This window comes from Manis pentadactyla, chromosome 6 (assembly GCF_030020395.1).
Source record: "Manis pentadactyla isolate mManPen7 chromosome 6, mManPen7.hap1, whole genome shotgun sequence".
NCBI lineage: Eukaryota > Metazoa > Chordata > Mammalia > Pholidota > Manidae > Manis > Manis pentadactyla.
In genome coordinates this window covers 108105857-108128967 of record NC_080024.1, presented here as the reverse complement: position 1 = coordinate 108128967, position 23111 = coordinate 108105857, and the positions used below count along the sequence as shown (strand labels likewise).

The 23111-nt window shown below is 42.4% G+C and overlaps 1 protein-coding gene across 2 annotated transcripts in view; it reads right to left on the bottom strand.

The window, feature by feature from the left end:
- The window catches only part of PIEZO2 (piezo type mechanosensitive ion channel component 2), a 455534-nt gene extending 439007 nt beyond the window's left edge, over positions 1–16527 (bottom strand). For both annotated transcript variants that reach the window (XM_036880702.2, XM_036880703.2), the window contains exon 1: positions 16397–16527. In XM_036880702.2, coding sequence (XP_036736597.1) covers positions 16397–16460 — 64 coding nt within the window. In that variant the 5' untranslated portion in view covers positions 16461–16527. The remainder of the gene's footprint in view (positions 1–16396) is intronic.
- Between the last annotated feature and the right edge of the window lie 6584 nt (positions 16528–23111).

The following is a 23111-nucleotide window of genomic DNA, read 5'->3' as shown; positions in this document are numbered from 1 at the left end:
ACAGTTGTGTTTATTCTGTCTGCTAGTGGGCTTGACAGTGGCCACCAACCAGGGCTGCTTTCATGTCCACACCTTCATAGGATCTTCTGAAAGGCCCTCTTATCCCAAAATAAATGCTTTCATTGGTCTATCGGTAGTCCAGAGTTCCTACAGAATTTTCCAATATGTGATCCCCAGAACACCAGTGCCAAGGAAAATAAGTAGGGGTTCTGTGGTCAAAGAGGTTTGAGAAACACTGCAGGTTATACCAAAGTCTTAGAAATTCACACTTTGCATTACATATTAAGCTCTGAACAGTCTTGCCATAAAAAACATTTACATGTATTTAGTCCACCATTTCTCAAAAATAGCTGAGCATGAGTATCTCACTGTCATAAATGCTGGATTAAGATATTCAAAGTCTATGTAAAATGAAAATATTTCCCAATAGAAATTACCTAATAAAATTCAAAGAGCCCCTTGGGGAAGGAAGAGCAGTACATGATTTAATGAGTATCATTTTTTCTGAGTCACCAGGTTACCCCTGAAATGGCTGGGGTGGCATATCCCACTCTCCTTGTGAGCCACTGAGTCAAAGGCCACTACAGTTGGGACAGGCAGGTGAATTCCATAACCCGTTAGCCAAATTCGAACCCAGACTTACCCAGAATCACAAAGTCAGCATCTGACAGGACACTGTCCAGCTGGTCTACCAAACCCACGGAGATGCTCTGCTGTGCTGCGGCCCCTTCCGCTGCAGCTAACCCAGGCCCACGCCCCTTGGAAACAGCTGGGGTGGGGAGCAAACCCACCTGGCATCTTTGGAATCCACTTTTCCTTAAGGCGAAGTGGTAGCTCTGTGACTTTGGGATTCCCTAGGAATGTTTAAAACACTACATTTTCATCTATAAAATAAGATTTAACACCCACTTGGGGGAGTTTAAAGAATAAGAAGTCACATATGCAGAAAGCCTGGGGCCGAGGTCCAGGTGGTTTCTGCTTTGGCTCGTTTGTTTCCTTTTCATCCCTCAGGGTCTCATGGTCAGCTGTACAAAGCAGTCACTTACTACATTTTATTAAAAGATGGAATAAATCTTCAACTATGCCAAATAACTTTTCATATTTCAGGTACTTCAAGTTTTCCAGAGAGAAAGCATATAATAAGTTCTTGGTATTTTACATATTTAGAATTAAAATATGCCAGGCACTTCCATGTTTAATTCTCTTAACAAGCCCGAGATAGATCCTATAATTATCCACATTTACACCTGAGAAAATCGAGAAGCAGAAAATGCAGCAGCTTGCTGTGCATCAACAGATTCCATGTTGCTGAGCTGCTCAGCTGCCATTAAGATGGTGACTATTTAGCTCTCTGTAATAACTTTCCATGGCATGATATGAAATTGACAGTAAGGAGGAAAAATTATAAGTTGGTGAATTAGAGGATGAGAAGCATAAGTGAATCACTCTATATTTTTTAGTAGAATCAAGGTTTGCCATGATTTGTCCTACCCTGCAATCTCCAGATTAATGGAGGTGACAATATGAAAATGTGTTTGATTTTTGTAAAGGTGTTTGAATTTCCTGATTCAATCAATCAATTTCTATAGTTAAGCCATCAGGTTTCAATAAACAAATTATTATTTTCCACACTGATAAAATATCCCAAGTTCTCCTTCATTTATTAGCTCATTACTTTCCCACACAGAGAAATTGGCTAACATCCAATAGATAACTATCACATATACAAATGTTAATAAACAAATTTAGAACAAACTGTGCACTCAGCAAGTCTTCTCACTGATTTTAATACATCACAGGAGATCTGTGATGAGACTTATGACCCCATAACATCCCTTCCTGGAAATTAACCAGATCCCACATTTGAAATATGCCTGCAGTTTCTGCCATGGAGTCACAATAAGGTTGTGTAAGATACAGCTAGTGGAATTGCAAATGCAGCTTCAAACTTCAAGGCAGGTATATTAGATTTTCATGTAACTCAGGATCGCATAACTCATTCTAACTGTATTAGTCGTTCAGCTGAAATAGCACAGTGCCCTGCCCACAGGTACTGAAAATCTATGTGACACAAAACCAAAACTGTTCTTCTTAGCAGAAATTTTGACCTTATGTGAAAAAAATTGACACCTTCAAGGTATTTAAAATATCCTCAGAACATAAGATTAAATAAAATGAACACTGAAAAGTATCTACTCTGCTTAGTGTTTTTCCACGTTTTACAAAAACGATTTTTATATTGTAAACAGGCACACAGAATCACATCTGTATTGTGTTTTTAAAGGTTTTCTTTTTTAACTGTACAAACTTTGATAGCCTTTTATAACATTTCAGAAGTCTCAGTGTTTGGCTCATCTAATAGCTATTATAAAATAATTCACTCTTAAATAATTCTTAACAAACAAATCACAAAAATATAATTATTAAATTCATTCAACTAAATTAGCCATCCTTAAAGGAATCCCAGAAAAATGCACTGGAACTAATTTGACACCTTACATACTCAATTTCAACCAAACTTTAAAGGCAAAGGAAAAAACTCAGCTCCACCAAGTTTTTTATTAAATTACCTAACTGTGATCACTTACATCTCACATTGGGAATATGTTCATGAAATTCAGATATGGTTAAGAATTACAATTAGATAGGAAAGTTAAAATTAAAACTTGAAGTATAAGGTATTTTATGGCTATTAAGTTCAGCATCTGAAATAACAGTAAGAAAAAAAAATCAACCAAAAACTACGACTCAACTACTAGACAGACAGTTCTGATTTTTAATAGAATGAGAGAGTAAGTTTTATTTACAACATATTGTATCACCATTGCCTTAATTTAGCAAACCTGAGGGAGTTCACTGTTCAGTAACCTTCATCCATACCTACCATGGACCCACCCTAGTTCCTACCCTTTGTATATTTTACTAAGTGATTACTTTAAAGAATTATAACTGAATTTAAAACACCACAAGACCCTCAGAAACTTACTGGCCTTTTATCCTCCTTAGTTACTGAATTTCCAGCCTCAGAGTCCTCTTTTTGGTAACAGCTTTTTGCCCAGTTAACACCAGGCACCCCTGGGAAGCAGACACACGGAGCCAACAGCGTATTTCTTCGATGCCCCAGCCCACAAGGCTCTGAATCACAGCAGCAAGGGCCATAGTCACAGGACAGGTGGGCAGGGAGAGGCCCAGGCACTTTGAAGGAGAAAGGAAGCGGGGCCACATCCAGTTAGCCTTAATTTGTTTGCACTGTGTGAATGGTAAAGCTTAAACCATTTCATTTACACCTTTCTGTTACTTGTGATAGATATGATTTTTGCCATTCTTAAGGTTAGGAAACTGAGGCTGACAAGCTCTGCAACATCAACCTTATAACTAATTAGGAATCAAGCAAAAGTTTGAAACGTGGTCTGATTAACCCAAAAAACTTTGTTCTCCTCCTCATTCCTGAATCTGCTGGAAAAGTCCTGGAAGCCCGCGGAAGGTGGGAAATTAAAGAGAAAAAGGTAAGGAAGTGGTTTTACTGAATGGCGAGCCAGGGGGAGTGGGAAGGTGCTAAGCCATGTTTGGGCATGTTACACTGTGGCCTTGGGTCAGCTTCCGGTGGAAATCCTGTAACTCTGAGAGACTCTGAGCTTTAAACCTCTACCTGATGAGAGACAATCTTACCTGGTATTTATGTAACCACATGTCAAATGACTATCTATGGCAGTCTCTAGAGAAAAATGTTGAAAACAAACCAAAACATTTATTCATTCTGAACTTGTTCAAGGAATAACATCAAGAAGACCTAAGAACTGTGGTGTTAAATGATGGGTGTGTTTACAAAGCAAGTGCACTTTAATTATTTTTGCTAGAAATACATGCACCAGAATGAGTGAATACATGACAGAGCCCTTTAATGAACATCTAATAGCTGTTGTTAGCATGAACCCAAGAGCCCTAGGAGTTGAGACCTCTCACACAGCATGCAGTGGGGGTGGGAAGGAGAGCACAGAGGGACCTGGTGAGGAAGGGAGCCATGAAATCCAAGGCTCCGGGGCCAACAGGGAGATGCAGATACCATGGGTGACCTGTAAATCTCTCTTTAATAGATTTTCCCTGAAGTGCATAATTTTTTAAGGAGAAGAAAGAAATTAGGTAACCAAAAAAACCAACATCTTTTCTTATGTTACTAAGAACTGAGGTGGAGATGAGTGCCAATAACTGAGCCAGGAACACAGAGATAGGAAGGTCTGAATGATAATATTTAGAGACTTAAGGGTAAGAGTCTTTAAATATTGTCAAACTCCTCTTGGGCAAATAGCCAAAAAAGAAACCTCGAAAGCAATAAAGTCACAAGTGATAAAGAGATAGGAGTCAATAACAACAAAGAAATAGACATGAATTTTCCTTGACATTGGAATAGACAAAAGCCAGTGCTATTTTAAGACAGAAAAGGCTGGACACATAATGGAATAACTTTGGGTTACTGTGTTATTTTAATGAATTCTGGGAAACGAACAATGGGAGGGAGCAAGAAAAATTGGTCAAAATCAGAGGATAACTTTAAAAAGTGACTGAAAGCAACAAAGTCACCAGTGCACTATTAAGACCACAGTTCAAATGTTCTTTTTCAGAAAATGCATTACATACATATTCAAATTTATAAAACATAGTTATAGTGTGTTTTATCCAGCATATGTAACGGCAAAGATAAAACTCCTTTATTGCTGCAAAGCTACACAAGCCATTTCTGAACCAAATTTGACCATGCCCCTTGTTGCTCTTCTTACCATTGCTGAAGATTTGTGTATGATTCTGTGTCAGGTGCAAGTGAGGAAGAATCACCAAATATTATGATTACAAAACCTAAACTAGATTCCTTTCCTTCACATCAGCTACCCTGAAAAAAAAATCCTCAATCAAATACCTAACATGACATAAAATTATTTTCCTCAGCAGTTCCTAACATTTCTTAGAAGACTGAAATAATATAAGTATGATGGTTATTAAGAGACCAGAACAACTTAGGTGTAAAAATTCTTATTTCTTGGCTAAAAAGTAGTGTTTTATAGTTGTACCTTCCAATACTGAAAAATGTTATGTGCAGAATTACTGTGAGAATCATGAAAAGATTTCATAGCTTTGAACAACTATTCTCTAGATGATGTAATTGAGGAATAAAGAGTTTCTGTGTCTTGGTAAAGTCTCATAGCTCATTATTAACAGCATCAAGACTTATTCACTAGACCTTCAGACACGGGCCCTTTCTAAAATATTTGCTGCCTAGATTCTCTAGCAGGGGCACATGTGCCACAGCAGAATACTGCTAGCAGGCAGCTACAGCACAGGAACACAGAGGCTGGGAAGAAGTGGCAGGGGCAGGGACCTCTCAGTTCTGCACATATCTAAAATTCAGGTCCATGGGGCTTTGGTTCAAAATGATCAGCTTGTTAAAGTTATACATTCTTCCTCCTTTTCTGCACCTGTGGCTAAAACTGCTGACCTAGCAGATTTGACCGCAACAGAAAACAGATCGATTCGTGTGGTTCCAGGAGAGCTGAAAACATTTTTAAAAATAATATGCACTTCAAGGATGATGCTGGGGTCAAACTTTACCATTGTCAATGGGTTTTTCCTTCCCTATTCACTGCAAAGCAAGTAAAAGGTATTATTTGTCATACTGAAAAAATTCACATTTATGAAGTTGCAGCACATATAAATTAGACTGGTATATCAATTTTATATTCAAATATGTAAAAACCAATACCTATAAGAAGCTAGATCTCAGTTTTCAAACTTCTGAGATGTTCAAGAGAAAAAACTTAGTCCATGAATTCCATAATTAGTCAACTGAAAAATATTCCTTCACTGTCGGCAGTGTGTTACAGTCCTTACTGGACAGCTTAAGTGTAGCAACTGGATACAATTTTGCTGTCAAAAAACCTACAATTCAAAAAATATGTTAAATATCTGCTACATGTCAGACAATAAATTTGTGTTGGGAATACCAAGGAAGAGTACATAGGATCCCTGAAGTTGCAGAAATGTGAAAGGGAAGAGGGCAATCCTATAATTAAATACAAAACTGTGATAATATGAACCAAGGGCCAGGTGAGCACACAGGGAAGAATTTATTCTGCCTAGGAAGGAGAAGTAAAGAAGGGGAGATGTTACAAATGCCACCTAGCTTCAAAGGTAACAATGAATAACAGCACAGATGCCTTCCAACATATCTGTTTGGGAGGTGGGGGGAACCAGATAGATACTCTCACCTTACAAACAGGTCTCATTCCAAACCTTCCTTGAAAGTTGATTGGAATTCCAAATTGTAATTATCTGCCCACAGAAACTATGTTGCTCTTGATGAGCAGGTCCTTAATCTAGCCTTTGACTAGTAATAATGCCTAAATTCTGAGTCTGGAACTAATCATTAGACCAAAGATTTATTATTTATCATGTGTCAGACACTGCCTCAAGCACTTTACAAGCACTGTCATCTAAGCCTTTCAACAACCCTCTGAGCTAGGTTCTGTTATTATCAAGTCATGTTCCAGAAGAAATAACTGAAAAACAGAGAGGTCAAACAACTTGATCAAGGTGACACAGCTAGTAGGGCAGGCCAATATCTGTACCTAAACAATCAGGCTTGAGAGCTGGGAGATTAATCAAAACAGTGTATTTCCCCTTGGAAGTCAGAAAGCATGTAATACAAATAAAAGAAGGAAGAAGAGAAAGATTTTTTGTGTTCTGTTTCCTGTGAATACAACTAACCCCAGGAAAGATGTGCTGCCTTTGATATTGGAACTCTTCTTGGTAAGCCCCTAAATACCAATGATATTATGACTCCTTAAAAAAATCCCTGGAATCAGACTATACCTACATCTACCATATAACAATTCTCTCTCCCCACTCAGTTAAAATGTCCATTCCATCCCAATGAGGCATAAGGAGGAAAATCAGCTGTTTGAACTAACTTACATAACATACAGATGACAGTCATCTTATTTTAAACAGATACTTCCACTTTAAATAGAAACTTGTTATTCAAAGAAATGGGTTGCAGAAAAGTGAACGAATGTGCAATTGGCAGAGTGAAGGAGTCCTTCCTTAATGGGCCCTAGTTAAAAGTAGGTGGGCTTTTCTCAATGTCAGTTTCCTCCTGCCTTTGCTCAAACCAGGCAAACCACTGTTGCCATTCACACCTTCAACACAGTGTTTGACCCTCAATATAGAACGTTTGTATTCTGTCCAAACAGCAAGTAGATTCTTCTCTCTGGTTGACAGACAGCCCTTTCAGCTAGTTCTAAGCAAAGGCAATTGTTTTTTACAAGTCTTTCATTCAAAGATTCTGAGTCTGTATACCAGCTCAAGTCTGGGAATTAATTAAGGAGTCAGGACTCTGTGTTTGTAATTCAAGGCAGAATTTTATTTACTTGACCGAGAACTGCTCCACTTAGACAGATCAAGTCAGAATCCAGTAGACTGTCTATCTCACTTCCAGGAACACCAATAACCACAAGCTAAATGTCCTGTCTCTTCAAGCCACACTGTTCTGATTGCTGTTTTGACTCCACTGTCCATTATGGTAACTATGCCCACCTAGCTTTTGGCGACTAAGTGAGCCACTTAGCGTCTGGGACCCAAATACCGCCATTGTATTTAGGGGTCCTCAGTGTAGTGGCAGCAGTTCCCACTGTAATTTCTGACCCACAGAGGAGAACCATCATAGAGCTCTTCAAGGATTTGGAGGCCTTCCTCACAAATTTCCCTCTCACAGTTGTGGAGAAAGTCCTCTGGACCCTCCCAAGGAGGGGGAGCTGGTCTCATGCAATAAGCCCACTCTACCACTCCACCCTCCCTCAGCGTCTAGATGCCATCCTCTCCAGAGCACCAGGGCAGGCTTGGCATTACAACATTTAGTGCACGTCACCTTAAAGTCCGTGCTCCAGCCAGCCAACCAAACTGTAGAGCCCTCTCTGACCCATCAAGCAGTAATAGTGAATCCAGAACTTGTTCTTAGTGGTTCCATATCAGTAAGTTTAGCCTGTTCCAACTTTATGGTCTTTCCATTACTATCCCACACCCTTAATATCCACCCCCATGCACCCTCAGATCTCTGTCTGCATAAATTGGGAAATTCATGTAGTTCTTTTGGACTGTAGTGCATCTCCTCATGGATCACACTCCATATCTCACATTTAAGAGTCTGCTGGAGCTTCCGTCTAGTTATAGGTCTAGAAGCAGCATGGGGATGGGGACGGTGGGTAGAAAAATTTGCAGTGTCTGCAAGACACATTAAGCTACCTTCATGTGCAGGAGGCATAGACCAATATTTGCATGATCATATCCAGTCTCTTTCTCTATTACTGAAAGAGAACCACCTTCTCCCACTTTAACTGAGCACATTACCAGACAAAATAAAGATGGCACTTCCCAGCTTTCCTTGCAGTTTGGTAGATAAAAAATATTATTAAATTCAGTCTAACAGAATGTGAGCTAAAGTGGTTCATGCAACCTCCATGTTGTTGTGCCCTTAGAGGGTAAGAAGGAGTGCCCTTCCGTGTTTGCTTCCTCCATCCTTCAGCTTGACGTGTACAGCAGAACAAGCTATCTTGAACCATGGAGGTGAATGCAACACCTGCAATACAAGATCAATGTCAACCTTTAACCTCACAGAGCACAGTTAGCACCCCAGCTTCAGATCACTACATTTTGACTATTATGTGAGAAATACAAAGCTTATCTTTATATAAAGCCTTAAATAAAGAACAAAACTGTCTTTGCTCAGAAGAGGCTGAAAGGGCCATCTATCAGCTGGAGGAACGAATCTCCTTGCTACCAGGATAGGAATACTAACTTGCTGGGCTGATGGCCAAGCACTGTACTGAAGGGGGAATGGCAACAATGGCTTGCCTGATTCGACTGAGGTAAGGCTGGACTGCAGCTAACTGGGAAAAGCCCCAAATGCTCTTAACTTCAAAATAGATTCTTGAGAGTTTGAGCAGTGGAAGGCACATCTGGCTCAGCACATGGGAAGGACGCAGAGGGACCAAGAGGCCGAGACGGAAACTTGAGGTTCTCCAACACTGCAGGACACACAGGATGTGAACCCAATGAAACACTCCTGTTGACCAAGACGAAAGAGCAAAAACAAACCTAGAGGAGCATCTATGACCAAGGTACTTGATGGGACAGGACGTGCGCCGAGGAGCAATGGCATCAACAGCATTGTTGCAAATGTGAGGGTTACGGAGAGGAGGGAAACTGCAAGGAACGCGCAGGGATGACTGCAGGTGGAAGGTGAGTGTTGGTGCTGACCTAGTAGGGGTTACAGGTGTGGGTGTGTGGGTGTGTGGAGAATTCAAAATTGGAGAAAATACTGAGGGGAGAATCATCTGAAATTGGGTAATAGAATAAATGACTCCTTAAGTGAGTAGTTCATACACTAACAATGAAATTTCTATAAAAGAAATCAATCCCATTTACAACAGCATTAAAAACAACAAAACACCTAGGAAGTACATTTAACTAAGAAGGTGAAAGATCTCTACACTGAAAACTGTAAGACATCAGTGAAAGAAATAGAAGATGACACAGACAAATGGAACGATATCCTGTGTTCATGGATTGAAAGAATATTGTTAAAATGTCAATACTACCAAAAGACTCAATGCAATCCGTATCAATATTAAAACCACATTTTTTTCTAAGTAGAAAAAAACACTCCTAAAATGTATACGGAACCCAAAAGACCAAAGAAATAGTCAGAGAAATCCTGAGAAAGAAGAACAAAGCATGAAGCATCACACTTCCTGATTTCAACACTTCCTGATAGTCATCAAAACAGTATGATGCAGGCATAAAAACAGACAAATAAGGCAATGGAACAAATCAAGGACCCATAAATAAACTCAAGCATATACAGTAAACTAATATTTGACAAGGGAACCAAGAATACTTAATGCGGAAAAGACAGACTCTTCAATAAATGGTGCTGGGATAACTGGGTAAAAGAATGAAACTAGACCCATATCATACACCACTCATAAAATTCACTCAAAGATTAAAGATTTAAATACAAGACCTGAAACAACAAAACTCCTGGAAGAAAACCCCTATAACTCATAGAAAGAGAACACATTTGTAGTTACCCAAGGTATGGGGTATCAGAGGTGGAATTGGAAGAAGGGGATCAAAAGGTACAAAGGTCCAGTTTATAAGAAATAAGTACTAGGGGCTTAATGCACTTAATGCACTACAGCTAACACTGCTGCATGATATATACGAAAGTTGTTTAAAAAGTAAATGCTAATGGTTCTCATCAAAAGGAGAAATTTTTTTCTTTCTTTTATTTTTATATCATCTATATAAGATGGATGTTAGCCACACCTGTTGTGATAATCATTTCACAATATATGCAAATCAAATCATCATGCTGTATGCTTTAAACTCATACAGTGATATATGTCAATTATTTCTCAATAAAACTGGAAAATAAAAAAATTTTTCTTAAGAAAACCCCCTCAAAAAAGAACAGTTAATCCTGTCAAAATCTTCACCACCAGATGACTGGTGAATTTACAACAGAAAGCCAGAACTTAATCACTCAGATACACCATATCTGTCCTTTTTTATAAAATGTATCTAAAATTTGAAATTCATATACCAAAACGTTTAAATCTGTCATAATATCCTAATTTAATGAATAATTGTGCCTACCACTACAGCAAAAAAGAGAATTTGAAAATGTCAGATTGTTAATAAGAAAATATGATAAAACAAGGCAACCAAAAGATATACATTCTGCAGAAGACTTTAAAACATTTTTAAACTGCATGTTTTTAAAAATCTAATGATAAATAGAAAAAAATGCAAAATTTTGTTATCACACTAAAATTTTTAAATGATTTAGCTAAATATTCCATGCCTATTGGGTAATTATTGGACAGTTCAAAAATTATGAAATTCTTAAAATCTGTCTGATGCATTCTCTTCAGGATATTTAGAATGTGGATTCATGTCACCTCATCCTTCTTGATCCTGACATGTCCCGATGGGTCTGAAAGACCAAGTGGAGGGTCCAATGAATGTGATTAGCACTGTAAAGGCTTATCTCTTATAGCCAAATTTTTTAAATGATTTCCAGTGCAGCTTTTTAATAAGCTTCAGTTCAATGGAATTTTTGCTTTATTTTGTTTACCTGATTCCATGTCCTCAAAACATTGATTTAAATCTATAAATCTTAATAATGTAATATTTTAACACTATATACATTGTATAATCATAATATTCTTAATCAATTGTTCTTAAATATCCAGGTGTACTTATACCACTCTAAATTCTCTTGAATACTTATGGACAAATTATAAAATTATATATATTATTACTATGCAACTTCATGTACAATTAAAGTAGCATAGGATCTGAAAGGAAAATGCCCATGTAAAAACAGATAAATAAAATCATATTAAATAAAGACCAAAAATGATGATATAGTGTCAAAAGGCATACAGTTCCATAGAGAACATATTTAATAAGAAGAATGAAACTGCAGATATATAAGAGTATTGAGTAAAACTGATGAGAATAATCCTGATAATTAAAAATCCTCTGCTAACACATACACCAACTTTCAACTGCATAGTCTGGCCCTAGGAAGGTATAATATTGTTTTCATATGAATCCCACTTACTTGTTCAGTCTCTTACGACTCATGTTTTACCTGCTAGTCTGTTCATTTCTACTAAAACATTCCTCAAGCATTCCTGCTCTTCTACACATTGTCAGAAACTCAATACCTTCCTTTTTGAGGACCTGTGGAGTGTCAGGCATTATATAAGGTGTGCAGTGCACACTATCTCAAACCACCCAAGGAAGGAGGTATTAATATCTCCATTTTACAGAAAGAAGAAACAAACAAGCAAAAAGAACTCCATGATCATATAATAAAGGGCATAGCCGGTATGTGAATGGAAGTTTCTTCAATTTCCAAGTCACAACACCCCTTTCCCCCAAAGGTGAAGTCCAAAGCATCCTGCTGATCTCTGACTATGAATAAGCACACACTGTATACAAAGCTACATATCCATTGACAAACTACAGGGTTAACACATAACCTCAGCTTCCACAGCCCAAGTGACAAGTCCATCTGTGTTCATTAAGTATTTTATTTTAAATAGATCTATGTATTTCTAGTCTTTTCCACTATTGTATTTTTCCTTTCTGAAAGTGGTAAATAGTACTTACCTAGGTAAGGCTGAGAGGTGTGACAGAAAAGAAAGTGACTTCAAACACTGTTAACACATCATTCAGCAACTGAAACCTCCTGCAGCAGAGAGTTTTGGAAGAGACAGGGGGAATGACTCTGAACTCTAATCAGGCTTCATTTGTAATTCTTGGTGTGTGTGAAAGTGTGATTTCAAAATAACACATGCCACATGAGGAAAAATACATTATGCCATAGAGGGAAAATTAGGTGTAGGTAGCCATACCCATACAAAATTAAAAAGTAACTCTGTATTTTTGCTCTAGTTTTTATCCAACTATCTCTAAAGAGAATTTTAGACATTCTTCCTGAACTTGCACTATTATCCAAGTGTGATATTTTTCTAGAGCATCCATTTGTTGCTTGATTCCTTTTGTGTGTTTCAGTCTCCTGTTCTGCTCTCTCCTTTCCTAAACTCTGGCCACTTCATTAAGAGTAAGGTAAGCAAGCATAAGCCAGTGATGTTACCTTGGCTTTGCCCCTCCTGAACCATCTGTTCTGTCCATGCCAGGTTCCCTCCCCTTCCCTAAAAATACTTAAGTCAGCTCTCCTAGGCAAAATATTAGGGAACTACAAGCAACACTTGGCAAAATGCAGTGAATGGGTCATGAACATATGATTAAAAAATACACCAATCCAATCACAACTCAGAAATAGTCTCCAATCAGAGACTTAAAGATTGTTGGCACAATAGAATCATGTTAGAAGAAAACAAATGTAAAAATATTTCTAAAGTACTCAAGAATTACCAGATATTACTATAATTATTAAAATTGCATATCATGGAAGGTTTTATCTGTTAATTTCTTCATGTATTATTTGTAAAGAAAAATCAGAATGGCTATCCAAGTAGCCATAAATAATGCTGTGTATCTTTAAATTTTTCATTTTCTGTTGATATGGGAAAATCTGTCACTGGATGCTCATTTTGGATGGTAAACAATATTATGTTATATTATGTTTTTTGTTTTGCTTTTAACACTGAAAAGCCACAAAACACCTGCATAAAAGAGGCCTAATTTCACTTATCACTTCTCGTAAACTTCTTTTAAAGGGAAAAGAAAAACTTTAAGCATCTGATTAAACACAATGGCAGTTAATCTTTAACATCCATCATTAGGTAAAATGGCTAGAGCATCTCTGTGCAGAAAAAATTCAACAGAAATGTCAAAGAAATGAATTTAAAGAGAAATACAAAAGCTTCTACAAAGGCTTGGCTTTGAAAGCTGCCTTGCCCAGATATTAAAATAGATGGCTATGTAAACATCGATACTAATGGCAAACACATCATTGCCTGCTCCATGATCAGGGTATGAGGGGAACCTGAGTATTCGATTTAGTAGCACCTTGGGAGTAGGCCGACCTGAAAACCCTCCAATAACCTTGACAGTGTTCACTTGCTGTTGAAAATAATTGAACGTTTAATTTTGGCAACATGTACCCAGCCCCCCTTTTCCCAACAGGTGCTATGAATAGAGGTATCATACACCGTCGGAAAGTCGGCTGTCTTTCCTAAGCAGCAGCCAAAAAGTAAAGGGGTCTGTCAGGAGGGCAGTCATCTGGCTTTCCCGAAGCTCCCCTCTCCCTAGGCAGGGGGCGTGGTCCGAGGTCCACGTCTTTCACCTTCCGCTAGGTCGCCTTCCACGTGGGAGAGGAAGCAATGGGCTCCACAGCTAGCGAGGCGGGGGGCGTTCTCCGCCGCCCTCCGGCAGGGAGATGACGAAGCACCACCCCACCCCGCGCGCACACGCACACCCCGGTTGGCCTCCCTGGGTCCTGAAGACGCGTGGGAACCCAGAGCCCTGAGCTGGAAAGGGAAGGCGGCCGAGGATCATCTGGGCCCGCCGACTCCCGCTGTCCCCGGGTGAGGAAGCAGGACTGCGGGCGGGCGGGGCCACCATCTTTGAGTTCTTTCAAAGCAGCTCTCTTTTCCAGAAGCTCCGGGTCGCGGAGCCAATGGGCGGGTCCCGGGCCCGAGCTAGCCTACCTTGGGCCCCAGCCTGCGGGCAGCGAACACTGCACTGGGGCCCACGGGGCGCCGTGCGGCAGCAGGGGACGGGGACAGAAGGGGACGGGGCCGTGTCGCGACCCCAACCGCGGGACCATAGTCCCTACTCTGCTATGCGCCCCTGGGAGGCTCCGCGCCTTTCCGAAGGCACGAGAGCTGGGAGTGCTACACGCTCTGGCTGCTCTGGAAGCACAGCTTTACGGTCCTACTAAAGGGCTTTGCAGGGTAGGCACCAATGATCTAGTCGGAATGATACCGCGCCAGCGCCGGCGGCGGCAGAACACTTGGGCTGGAGAGCGGGGTCCTGCAAGAACCTAAGCTCTGGGGGAGGTCGCTGGCAGTCAGAGGGTAATGCCTGCTGCGGTATCCCTAGGTTCACCGAGTGGACGGAGCGGGCCACAGGTAACCATCTGCCTAACCCTTCCGACAGTCGCAGCGAGCTGCTACCCCGAGGAGAGGCGGGAAGGGTAAAGGGGTGCGAGACTGAGGAGGTGAAGGAACAGAGAGCCGTCTGACCCTAGTGTCCCTCCCCAGGCCGCCTCCCCCATGGGCAATGACGAAAGCAAATCGGCCCTCACACTTAAAGTCCCTTTAACTAACTTAGGCACTAGTTTCCATTCTGCAAATAGTTAAGTGTGCCAGGCGCTTCAGATACACTGATGATCCCCAGACCCGGGCAGAACCTCCGTGTAAAGCACCAGCAGTACCACGGCGCTGTTTTCACCGAAATCGCTTTCCAAAGCCTTCTTTCTTCTCAAACTTAAACTGGCGGAGAGAGGTCCACATTAGTTTCGTGGAAGCTGCGCTTATCTTATCTACATAAATTATTATTAAGGGCACAGATCCCTGCAAAATGATCTTGGCCTGAAATTCAAATGGCAAAGGAGAGGCCAAGGCCAGCCTGCACGTGCTGGCCTCACCTTCTGCCCAAGGACCAGGTGCCGTTGCCACAAATTTTCCACTCTAGAAGCCTTCTCGGGCTTTCCGCGAAGGTTATTTGCGTGTTAACACTCGATTACAAGCTCCTCCCAGGAAGCTGGGATCTCCTCTCCACAAACACACCAGAGCCCCCGCCCCTCCGCTTTGATTACCTGCACAAATAAAACACCTAGCGCAAGTGTGATCTTGAGTCCTTAACCTCTGGCAAAATGCAAAAAAGGTGGCCTTTTCTGCGAAGGCCATGATTTTTGACAGTGCATTGCTACTTGGTAAAAAGTGTTGTTTTCTAGCTCTGGTTGGGGACGGGGAAAGTAAGGCGCAGTCACTCATTCTTAGAAGTGGGGTTCAAGGTAGCAGGCACCACCTATTAGAAGAGAAACTCAGAAACTCTCATTCCCAGCACGCTGCCAGAGACTTTGGACCTGACACCCATTTGCTTTTAACGTCCTGCCAGCCCTGTAGAAATAATGAGAGCCTGGATGGGAGGTTGCTGAGGCTCTTTCCCTGAACCCTCGCCAGTTGCGAGGAGCGCAGACCAGCTTTCTACCCTTTTAAGATCTGTTAAAGGCGGGTGCCTAGAGGGCGGGAGGGACTGGGTCTAGTCGTCTACAGCCTCAGCGACAGCATTTGTGGTGTAGGGGCTTTTGTGCAATAAAAGAAAGTAAGCAAACGTCTCTACGTCTCTCTCTCTCTCTTTTTTTTTTTTTTTTTTTTTTGTTAAGACGAGTCCTTCACTTCTTCCTTCACAGGGGCTGGGATATGGGGTTGTGGGAGAGATGGTTCGGCACCGTCCGGATGTACCTTGTGCAGTGCGTCTGGGGACTGGGGAGAAGCGGACTAGTGCGATCCTACACTGTACCTGAGAAGGGTGTCTACAGCTGCCTTCCAGCCAGACTTGCATCCTTTATGCACAAGTCAGTACTCCACGAAAGAAATTCCACGTGTAACTAAATTCAACAGACTCCAGCATATGCGGATCTCGGTCGCCCGGACTCTGCCGCTGGACGTTTAAGAGACCCGGATTGTGCGCCCCAGAGCGGGAAGTGAGTGTCGTGTTGTGGCACTCAGGACCCCGGCGCTGGCTTCCTGAACTAAGTCCCTGTGCATTAGTGCCCTTAGCTTTGGTTTGCCTCGTAAGCCTGCCCGCTCCCAGACGCCCCCTCTCTCCCTAGTAACCTCCGCGCGCGGACCACACTCACCTACTGCCAGGCAGATGGGGAGCAGCAGCCTGAAGATAAGCCCGCACACCACTTCCGAGGCCATCGCGTCAGTCCGGCGAGTTCGAGCAGAGGGGCGCAGCTTGCGTTTCCCTAGGACTGGGGTGCCAGGCCCATGCCCACCTAGGGCCTCCTGAGGCCGGCGGCTCGCAGCCGCCCGAGCATTGCCTGGGCGAGGGCCGCCGCGCCGTCTGCCCCGAGGGCGCGCTCACAGGGCTCCGGCCGCGCCTCGCTGCAGCCCCTCGCCGGGCTTTGACTGCCCCTCTAAGTAGCCCCTCGCCAGACTCCGGACCCCCGCAACGGCCGGCCCATGAAGTGAAGGATCCCCAATCCGGTGGCTGCGGCTTCCTCAGCGGGTGGCCGGGGGCAAAGCAGTGGATGGAGCACTTTGAGAGGGTCCTAGGGGCAGAGCGGAGAGGGAAGGGGAAGAGAAGGGTGTTCGATCCTTCCTCCTGGCTCCTGGGCGTAGCTCAGGGGCTGCCGGGGAATGTTCTACGCGGGGCCCCCTCCAAAGCCAAGGTGCCTCTCGGCGGCCCGCCCCCGGCCCTCTGCCCACGCGGGCTGCGGCGCGCGGTCCAACGCCCGGGCTCCCGGAGCTGCCCGCGGGTCACCAGCGGCCCAGCGGCGGATCCCGGAGCGGCGGCGCAGCTCAGCCTCTGCGCCCCGCAGCCTCGGGCCGGAGAGACCCGGGCTGCAGCGGCCAGGCGCGCGCAACCATCCCCGACAGCACGGGGCTCGAAGTCCTCGGTCTGCGGTTGGCGCTGCAAATCCTTCCCTCACTAGAAGGAATCTAGCGAGCGTGGGCAGAAAACGAGACGAAAGCGCACCACCAGTGGGTCAAGCTCCAACTCCTTCCCTCCACGGCGTCAATTTAAAAAAAAAATAGTTAAATGAAAACCAAACGCCGTCCGAATGCCAGCGCCCCCCGCCCGCGGCGGGTGCAGCCTCGCCCTGGCGGCGCAGCCCCGGCTCCCGGGAGGGCGCGCACTTCTCCACCTTCAATGAAACTTTGGAAGCCTCACTCGGGGACGGACGTGCCGCCGGGCCAATGGGACCGCGGCTCCGGAGCCAGCGCGTGGGGAGCCCGCCCCTGGGCTGCTGGCGAGGCGGGCTCAGTGCTGGGGGTGCGGAGGGAGAGCCCCCACCCGCCGCGCGGGCGCGCAGCGAGAGACCCGCCTCCGCTACCATCGGCCTTTACGCGGCAGCTCTCAGGAGCCGCGCCTCACACCGCTGCTCGCTCCCGCAGACCGGCCCCTCTGCTCGGTCCTGTCATTCTGCAGAAACCGAAGGCACGCTTCCTTGCATCCTGTCCACAGGGGGTGCCCATGAGCTTACCAAATCCGGGAAATCTTTTAAAGCTTTGCCCCTAAGCTTTCCCAAAACCTAAGAAATCTTCCAGCGCTCGAAGAAAAATGCGAAGGTGTGGCAGGAGAGTAGAGTTCAGGAGCTTAAACAACTCTGTGAGACTGTCATTTGTGCCAGTTCCACACATACCACTTGCATTAAGATGAACAGATCTGGAATTAATCCTGTCCATATTTAACCTTGTAAAATATTTCATCTCTAAAAGGGGTCTGGGAAATCCCAGGTCTTTCCAAGAAAGGGCATCATTGGTGTCCAAGCTGTGCACCTACTTGATAGATTTTGGAGAACTCGTCTTTTCAACCTCAGGTTTGTCTGTTGCTTGTTACGGCTCCTAGGAAAGAGTACGTTGTATGCCGTTTCTCCTAATAACCTCCTTGTTTCCTGTTCTCTAGGTAAGATCGAGAGGAATTCGGGTGTAGCTGGGAGATGCCAGTGTGTCTGGGTCCCTCATTTCACGATTATGCAAGAGTGGGGAGGTCTGACTGGGGCACTGTTGGAATCCTTCCCATCTGTAGGGAGGACCATCCAGAATTGGCATTTCCTTCAAGAGGACAGAGAGGGAGGAATTTGACTTCCATTCTGCACCAGCGTTCTGGGGTTGCATTGGCTGGAGATGAAGTAAAAGTCTGCTGCTGACAATCATGTAGACCTTGGTTCTCCGTGTTAGCTAGGTCTTCCTTTTTCGAGATAGAGTAAGTTTGTGTTTTAAGCTCAGATGCCCTCACAAATTGTCTAAGAATGACCAATAAACTGCGAGCCATTACTTTTTTATGAAGACCAGAGAGAGCAAAGTCTTGGGAAGACACCAGAAACTTAGACCATCTGTGTGCTCAAGAAGCCTAGATATCTAAACCCAAACTGTACTGTCATGAGCCCAACAGTAGGGCTAGAGGGGCCTGCCTATAGGAACTTAAATTATTAGCAAATCATTGACTACTACCAAGGAATGTTTTGTGTTTTGTACAAGCCTGATATAAATCTGCACCCTTTTCCCCCACAAGTCTAGCATTTTGATGTTCACAGGTGGTGTCTTCCCCACTCCTTCTGGTGCAGTTTGGTCTTAAGACCTAATAAGAGGTCACAAAGTCTTCCCAAATTTTAAATAATATTGTGACACCACATGAATCCTCAATCTTCTCTGAATATATTGTCATGTTCTTATAGGCTTCCCATGTTAACAGCTGTCTAGTTATGTCTTCAAAATAACTATCTTGAACGCTCAAGTTAGGAGACACAAGAATCCCAGCAGGTAGACAGTCTTACCAAATGTATTTCTTGCTTTCTTTGCCACATTGTATGCCAATTGCTGTTCAGTTTTTAGAAATTTTGAGACTTGGATCTCTCTTCTTAGTCTAACTGACTCAAACACTCAAGCAGTTTCAGTTGCTGGGCTACACCTATGAAGTGTTCTCCATCCTGGCGATCTGTTACAGCCACCTAGGGAGCTTCCTATAAAATCTAAATGCTCACTCTGGCATTTAGACTTAATGCCCCAACCCCTGTGCATCTATTTTTTGTGACAGCTTTCAGGGGATTCTCAGGTGTGCGGATGGTGAGTCACTGTCCTCGTTCACATATCGAACGAAGAATTCAAGAAACATGCCATTGATCTTCAAAACTAGCATCACCAAGCCAAATCCACCTTTCTGGAGCTTTATGTTCACACCGAGGTTACACAAAGCATATGTACCAGTAGACAGGGGCACTGTCTTTACAAGAGCTGTTTTTCTCTGAAATTTCCCTAGTGTGAGGTGCAGTGTCTAGTATCTAGACAGGCTTGTTTTTAAGGACTATCCATCACACCGGGATATTGTTCCCATTGTCAGGAGCCCTGCTTGGCTGGCAACCTTCATCCTCAGTCTGAGGATGATCTTGCCTGAAACCTGGTTTGAGGTAAAAAAAATGTGTTGAGGAGAAAATCAACTACATAGTAATCCTATGAAACATCTTACTTTCATATCGGGTGAGAACCTAAAGCATGGGACCACAATTTTAGCGCAAGTGATAAATTCAGCCCCAGTCACCCTGTGCCTCTCTGCATCTACATGGACAAATCGACGGCTTCTTTTGACCATTATTAAGACTGGTACACAGTAATCACTCAGTGAATATTTACTGCTATTATTACTATTATGTTGTTATTGTTCCTATTGGAAAGCAAGAATTGACCTGCATTTCTGAAACTGTTAGGCTGAAACACAATAACCTATTTTGATACTCAGAGAGATACACTGGCTCTTAGTAATATCTTTGAAACCTGTGGCAAGTCAAGTAACAGACGTTTCCCTAAGGGTCTGTGTTTCAGCTGTGAAGAATGTGTCGCTTTGTGCCTTGCATTGTCTCGTTTTACCTGCTTAGCTTTTATCTTTTCTAAACTTGGTTTAATGTTACACTGATTGACAGAATCATTCAGAAATACCATCTTTGTCCAAAATGCTAGTTTTCTATAACTTGCTTACTGTGCAATACAATATGTAATATGCAGAATGAACAGTTAATAACCTTTTTCAATTCTATGCAATGTTTTGCCTATGACAATGTTTTTTTCCCTCAGATACTTTGTTAGCTTCTTGTGGAAACTCTTAGTGGTGGATATTGTCTCACATGATAGCTTTACAAAAGCGTACTTCCCAGAGGAATATAAAAGTTGTCAACCTGGCATTTTCTTCTCCCAGTGAAATGTGCCAAAATCCATCCACGCCACCTAGCTTGCAGGGAATGTGGTGCCTCTTGTAGACTTGAGGATGTCTCCTAGCATTGGTACCATGTGTCATCCTTACATGTGTACTAATGTACTATTTTCAGATATATACATTTCTGTGTTTTCATTTATAAGTCACCATATTTGTTTAGAAGTTTAGTTAGGAGACATATAATTTTTGGCTCTCATACTTGAAAAAAACTTGGAAGCAGAATGGAAGCCTTTCTTCTTTTTGCTAATATATTTTGTGGTTGCAATTTTTTAAAAAGCTGTCAATTTAATGTTTATAGCAGGATTATTTTCAAGGTGTCCAAATTCCAAAAACCTAAACAACTTATAATAATTTCTAGGAGACGTCATTTTGTTATCCTTCTGCTGAAGAGGTTTTCCCCATACAATCTTTGTGAATAGTGAAAATGCACAAAACCCATCATGTACTCCCCCTTCACTACCTCTGACATCTGGTCCTTACATGTAATCTTCCTGCTGGGTGTACATGAAGTTTACACCATAGCCTGAACTACAACTTGTAAGTTGTAATAAGGATCTAGAATCTGAAGCAGACTGCTGATTCTCTGTCTGTTGTCCACGGACCTTGAAAAATTAGCTAATTAACATATACATGTGCCTTATTTTTAAATCAGATTTTAGCCTTTTAGGGCATGGGCAAAATTTCATCTGTAAAGCAAGCTGTACAGCATGCTACACAGCAAAATATTGTTTCCAAATGAATTATATGTTACTTACTTGTTTCCATTACACACACGCACACACACAATATCTATTACTGGGTAAGAAAAATCTCATATGAAAATAAAAGATCATGTAAATTTTTATTTGCTTTTTTGTAAAGTTGAAACATAAAGGGAAAGCTTATGAATTTGTTGGGAAGGTGCTGTGGTGAAGTTGGTGTCTTGCCTTGGGCGCAGGCACCCAGATGGCTGACACTAAAATATGGAAAAGCATCATTCATTATTCACAGCCAATACCATGAGCAGATTTTTATCTGAGAGGTTGTCCAGCTTCTTTCTGTATATTCACTTCTGAAACCTTTAAAAAGCCTGCTGGTTTTAACATTATTTCATCTAGAAAGGTTTAATCAAACTCTGGGGACAGTTTTAAGAAGGGAATTGGAACTTGGGAATCAATTGAGCTGTGAAATAAAGTCATTCAAAGCAAGTTACTAAACAAAAAAAAAATCACAATATTTTTTCTTTACCTATGGCCACTGACATAAGAAAAGTTTCCTTGCCTCTATCCTGGTAGATATTTATTAGTTAACAAATGCACATGTCAGAATGATTTGGATTCTAATTGCATTTGTTGGAACTCCATCAGGATCTGTTCAATGGTCCTACTAGTGTTAATAGTCTTAGCAAGCATAAGTGATTTTCATTCATTGGTCTTAAGAGATTTCAGAGGAATTGGCTATTTCTAGTTACTAACATTAGCCTATAACTAGGACTCATGCATCCCATTCAGATGCCTATTGTACCAGCTGGTTTGAAACTTCACTTATTCTCCTGCACTGCCACCTTTTGACTAAAAGTATATTGAAAAAAATACAAGTGTAAAGCAGCAATTAAACACAATCAACAAATGTCTCTTGAAGCCAACAATATGCTGATGGACTCAGAAATACAGCAGGGTGAAGAATTAACACAGCTGTTGCCTTCATGAAGTTATCAGCCAGTAAAGAGAGATAGCAATCAAGTAATTATAAATAAACCAAGTAAACAAAACGTGTGCAGAGGACTAACCATATGTTAGGTATTACAGGAGAGCATAAACGGTGAAGTTAATCCCAGAGAGTTCAAGGAGGATGGGTTCCTCGGGAAGGTGGTGTTTATTGCAGCTGGAAGGGTGACTACATCTTCCCCAGAATGTAAACTCCATGAAGGTAGGGACTTTGTTCTGCTCATTGCTGCCTCCCCAGTACCTAGAACATGATGTTGTCCATAGCAGACACTGCATAAATACTTATGAATGAGTATGGGAGTTATCTAGGTGAGGAGAGAAGGGATATCTTTATGCGGCAAAGAACAGCCAGCCTCCTGGAGACAGAGGAGAGCATGATGAGACGTTCACAGAGAGGTTCTACATTCCAAGGTGGGGGGTCTTCTACCTCTTAAACAATTTTCCAGATCTTATGTTTTCCAATTCATAATCTTTTTATCTCCTTTTTAATTCAATTGTAACTATAATAAACAACTATAGAATATACACAAGTAGGATAATGGACATGGCCAGGCATTACAGGAATAAGGACAGTTGGCAAACCTGGGGAGGTCACCAGTTTACCTGGGTGGGCCTGACTTCACACTGCATACCTGAGATTCTGTTTAACCGTCTCTGTGGGGGGATGTGTCAGGAGCCAGGCCCCACAGCTCGGGCAGCCTCTCCCTGAAATGACACTAAATAAGTCACTTGACCTTTCTAGATTTTGTGGGGGTTTTCCCTTCTTAGGGGTTTGTGTGTCTTTAACCTTCTTTCTCTTAAATCTTTGTATTTATATCTGTTCTCTGGGCCTGTGGCAATATATAGCTAATGAGATATTGATCTTTAGGCCCAGAATTTATTCGTGTTTGCCATTTGCTTTCCATCTGATGGGAGGCATTGGTGGTTATGAGC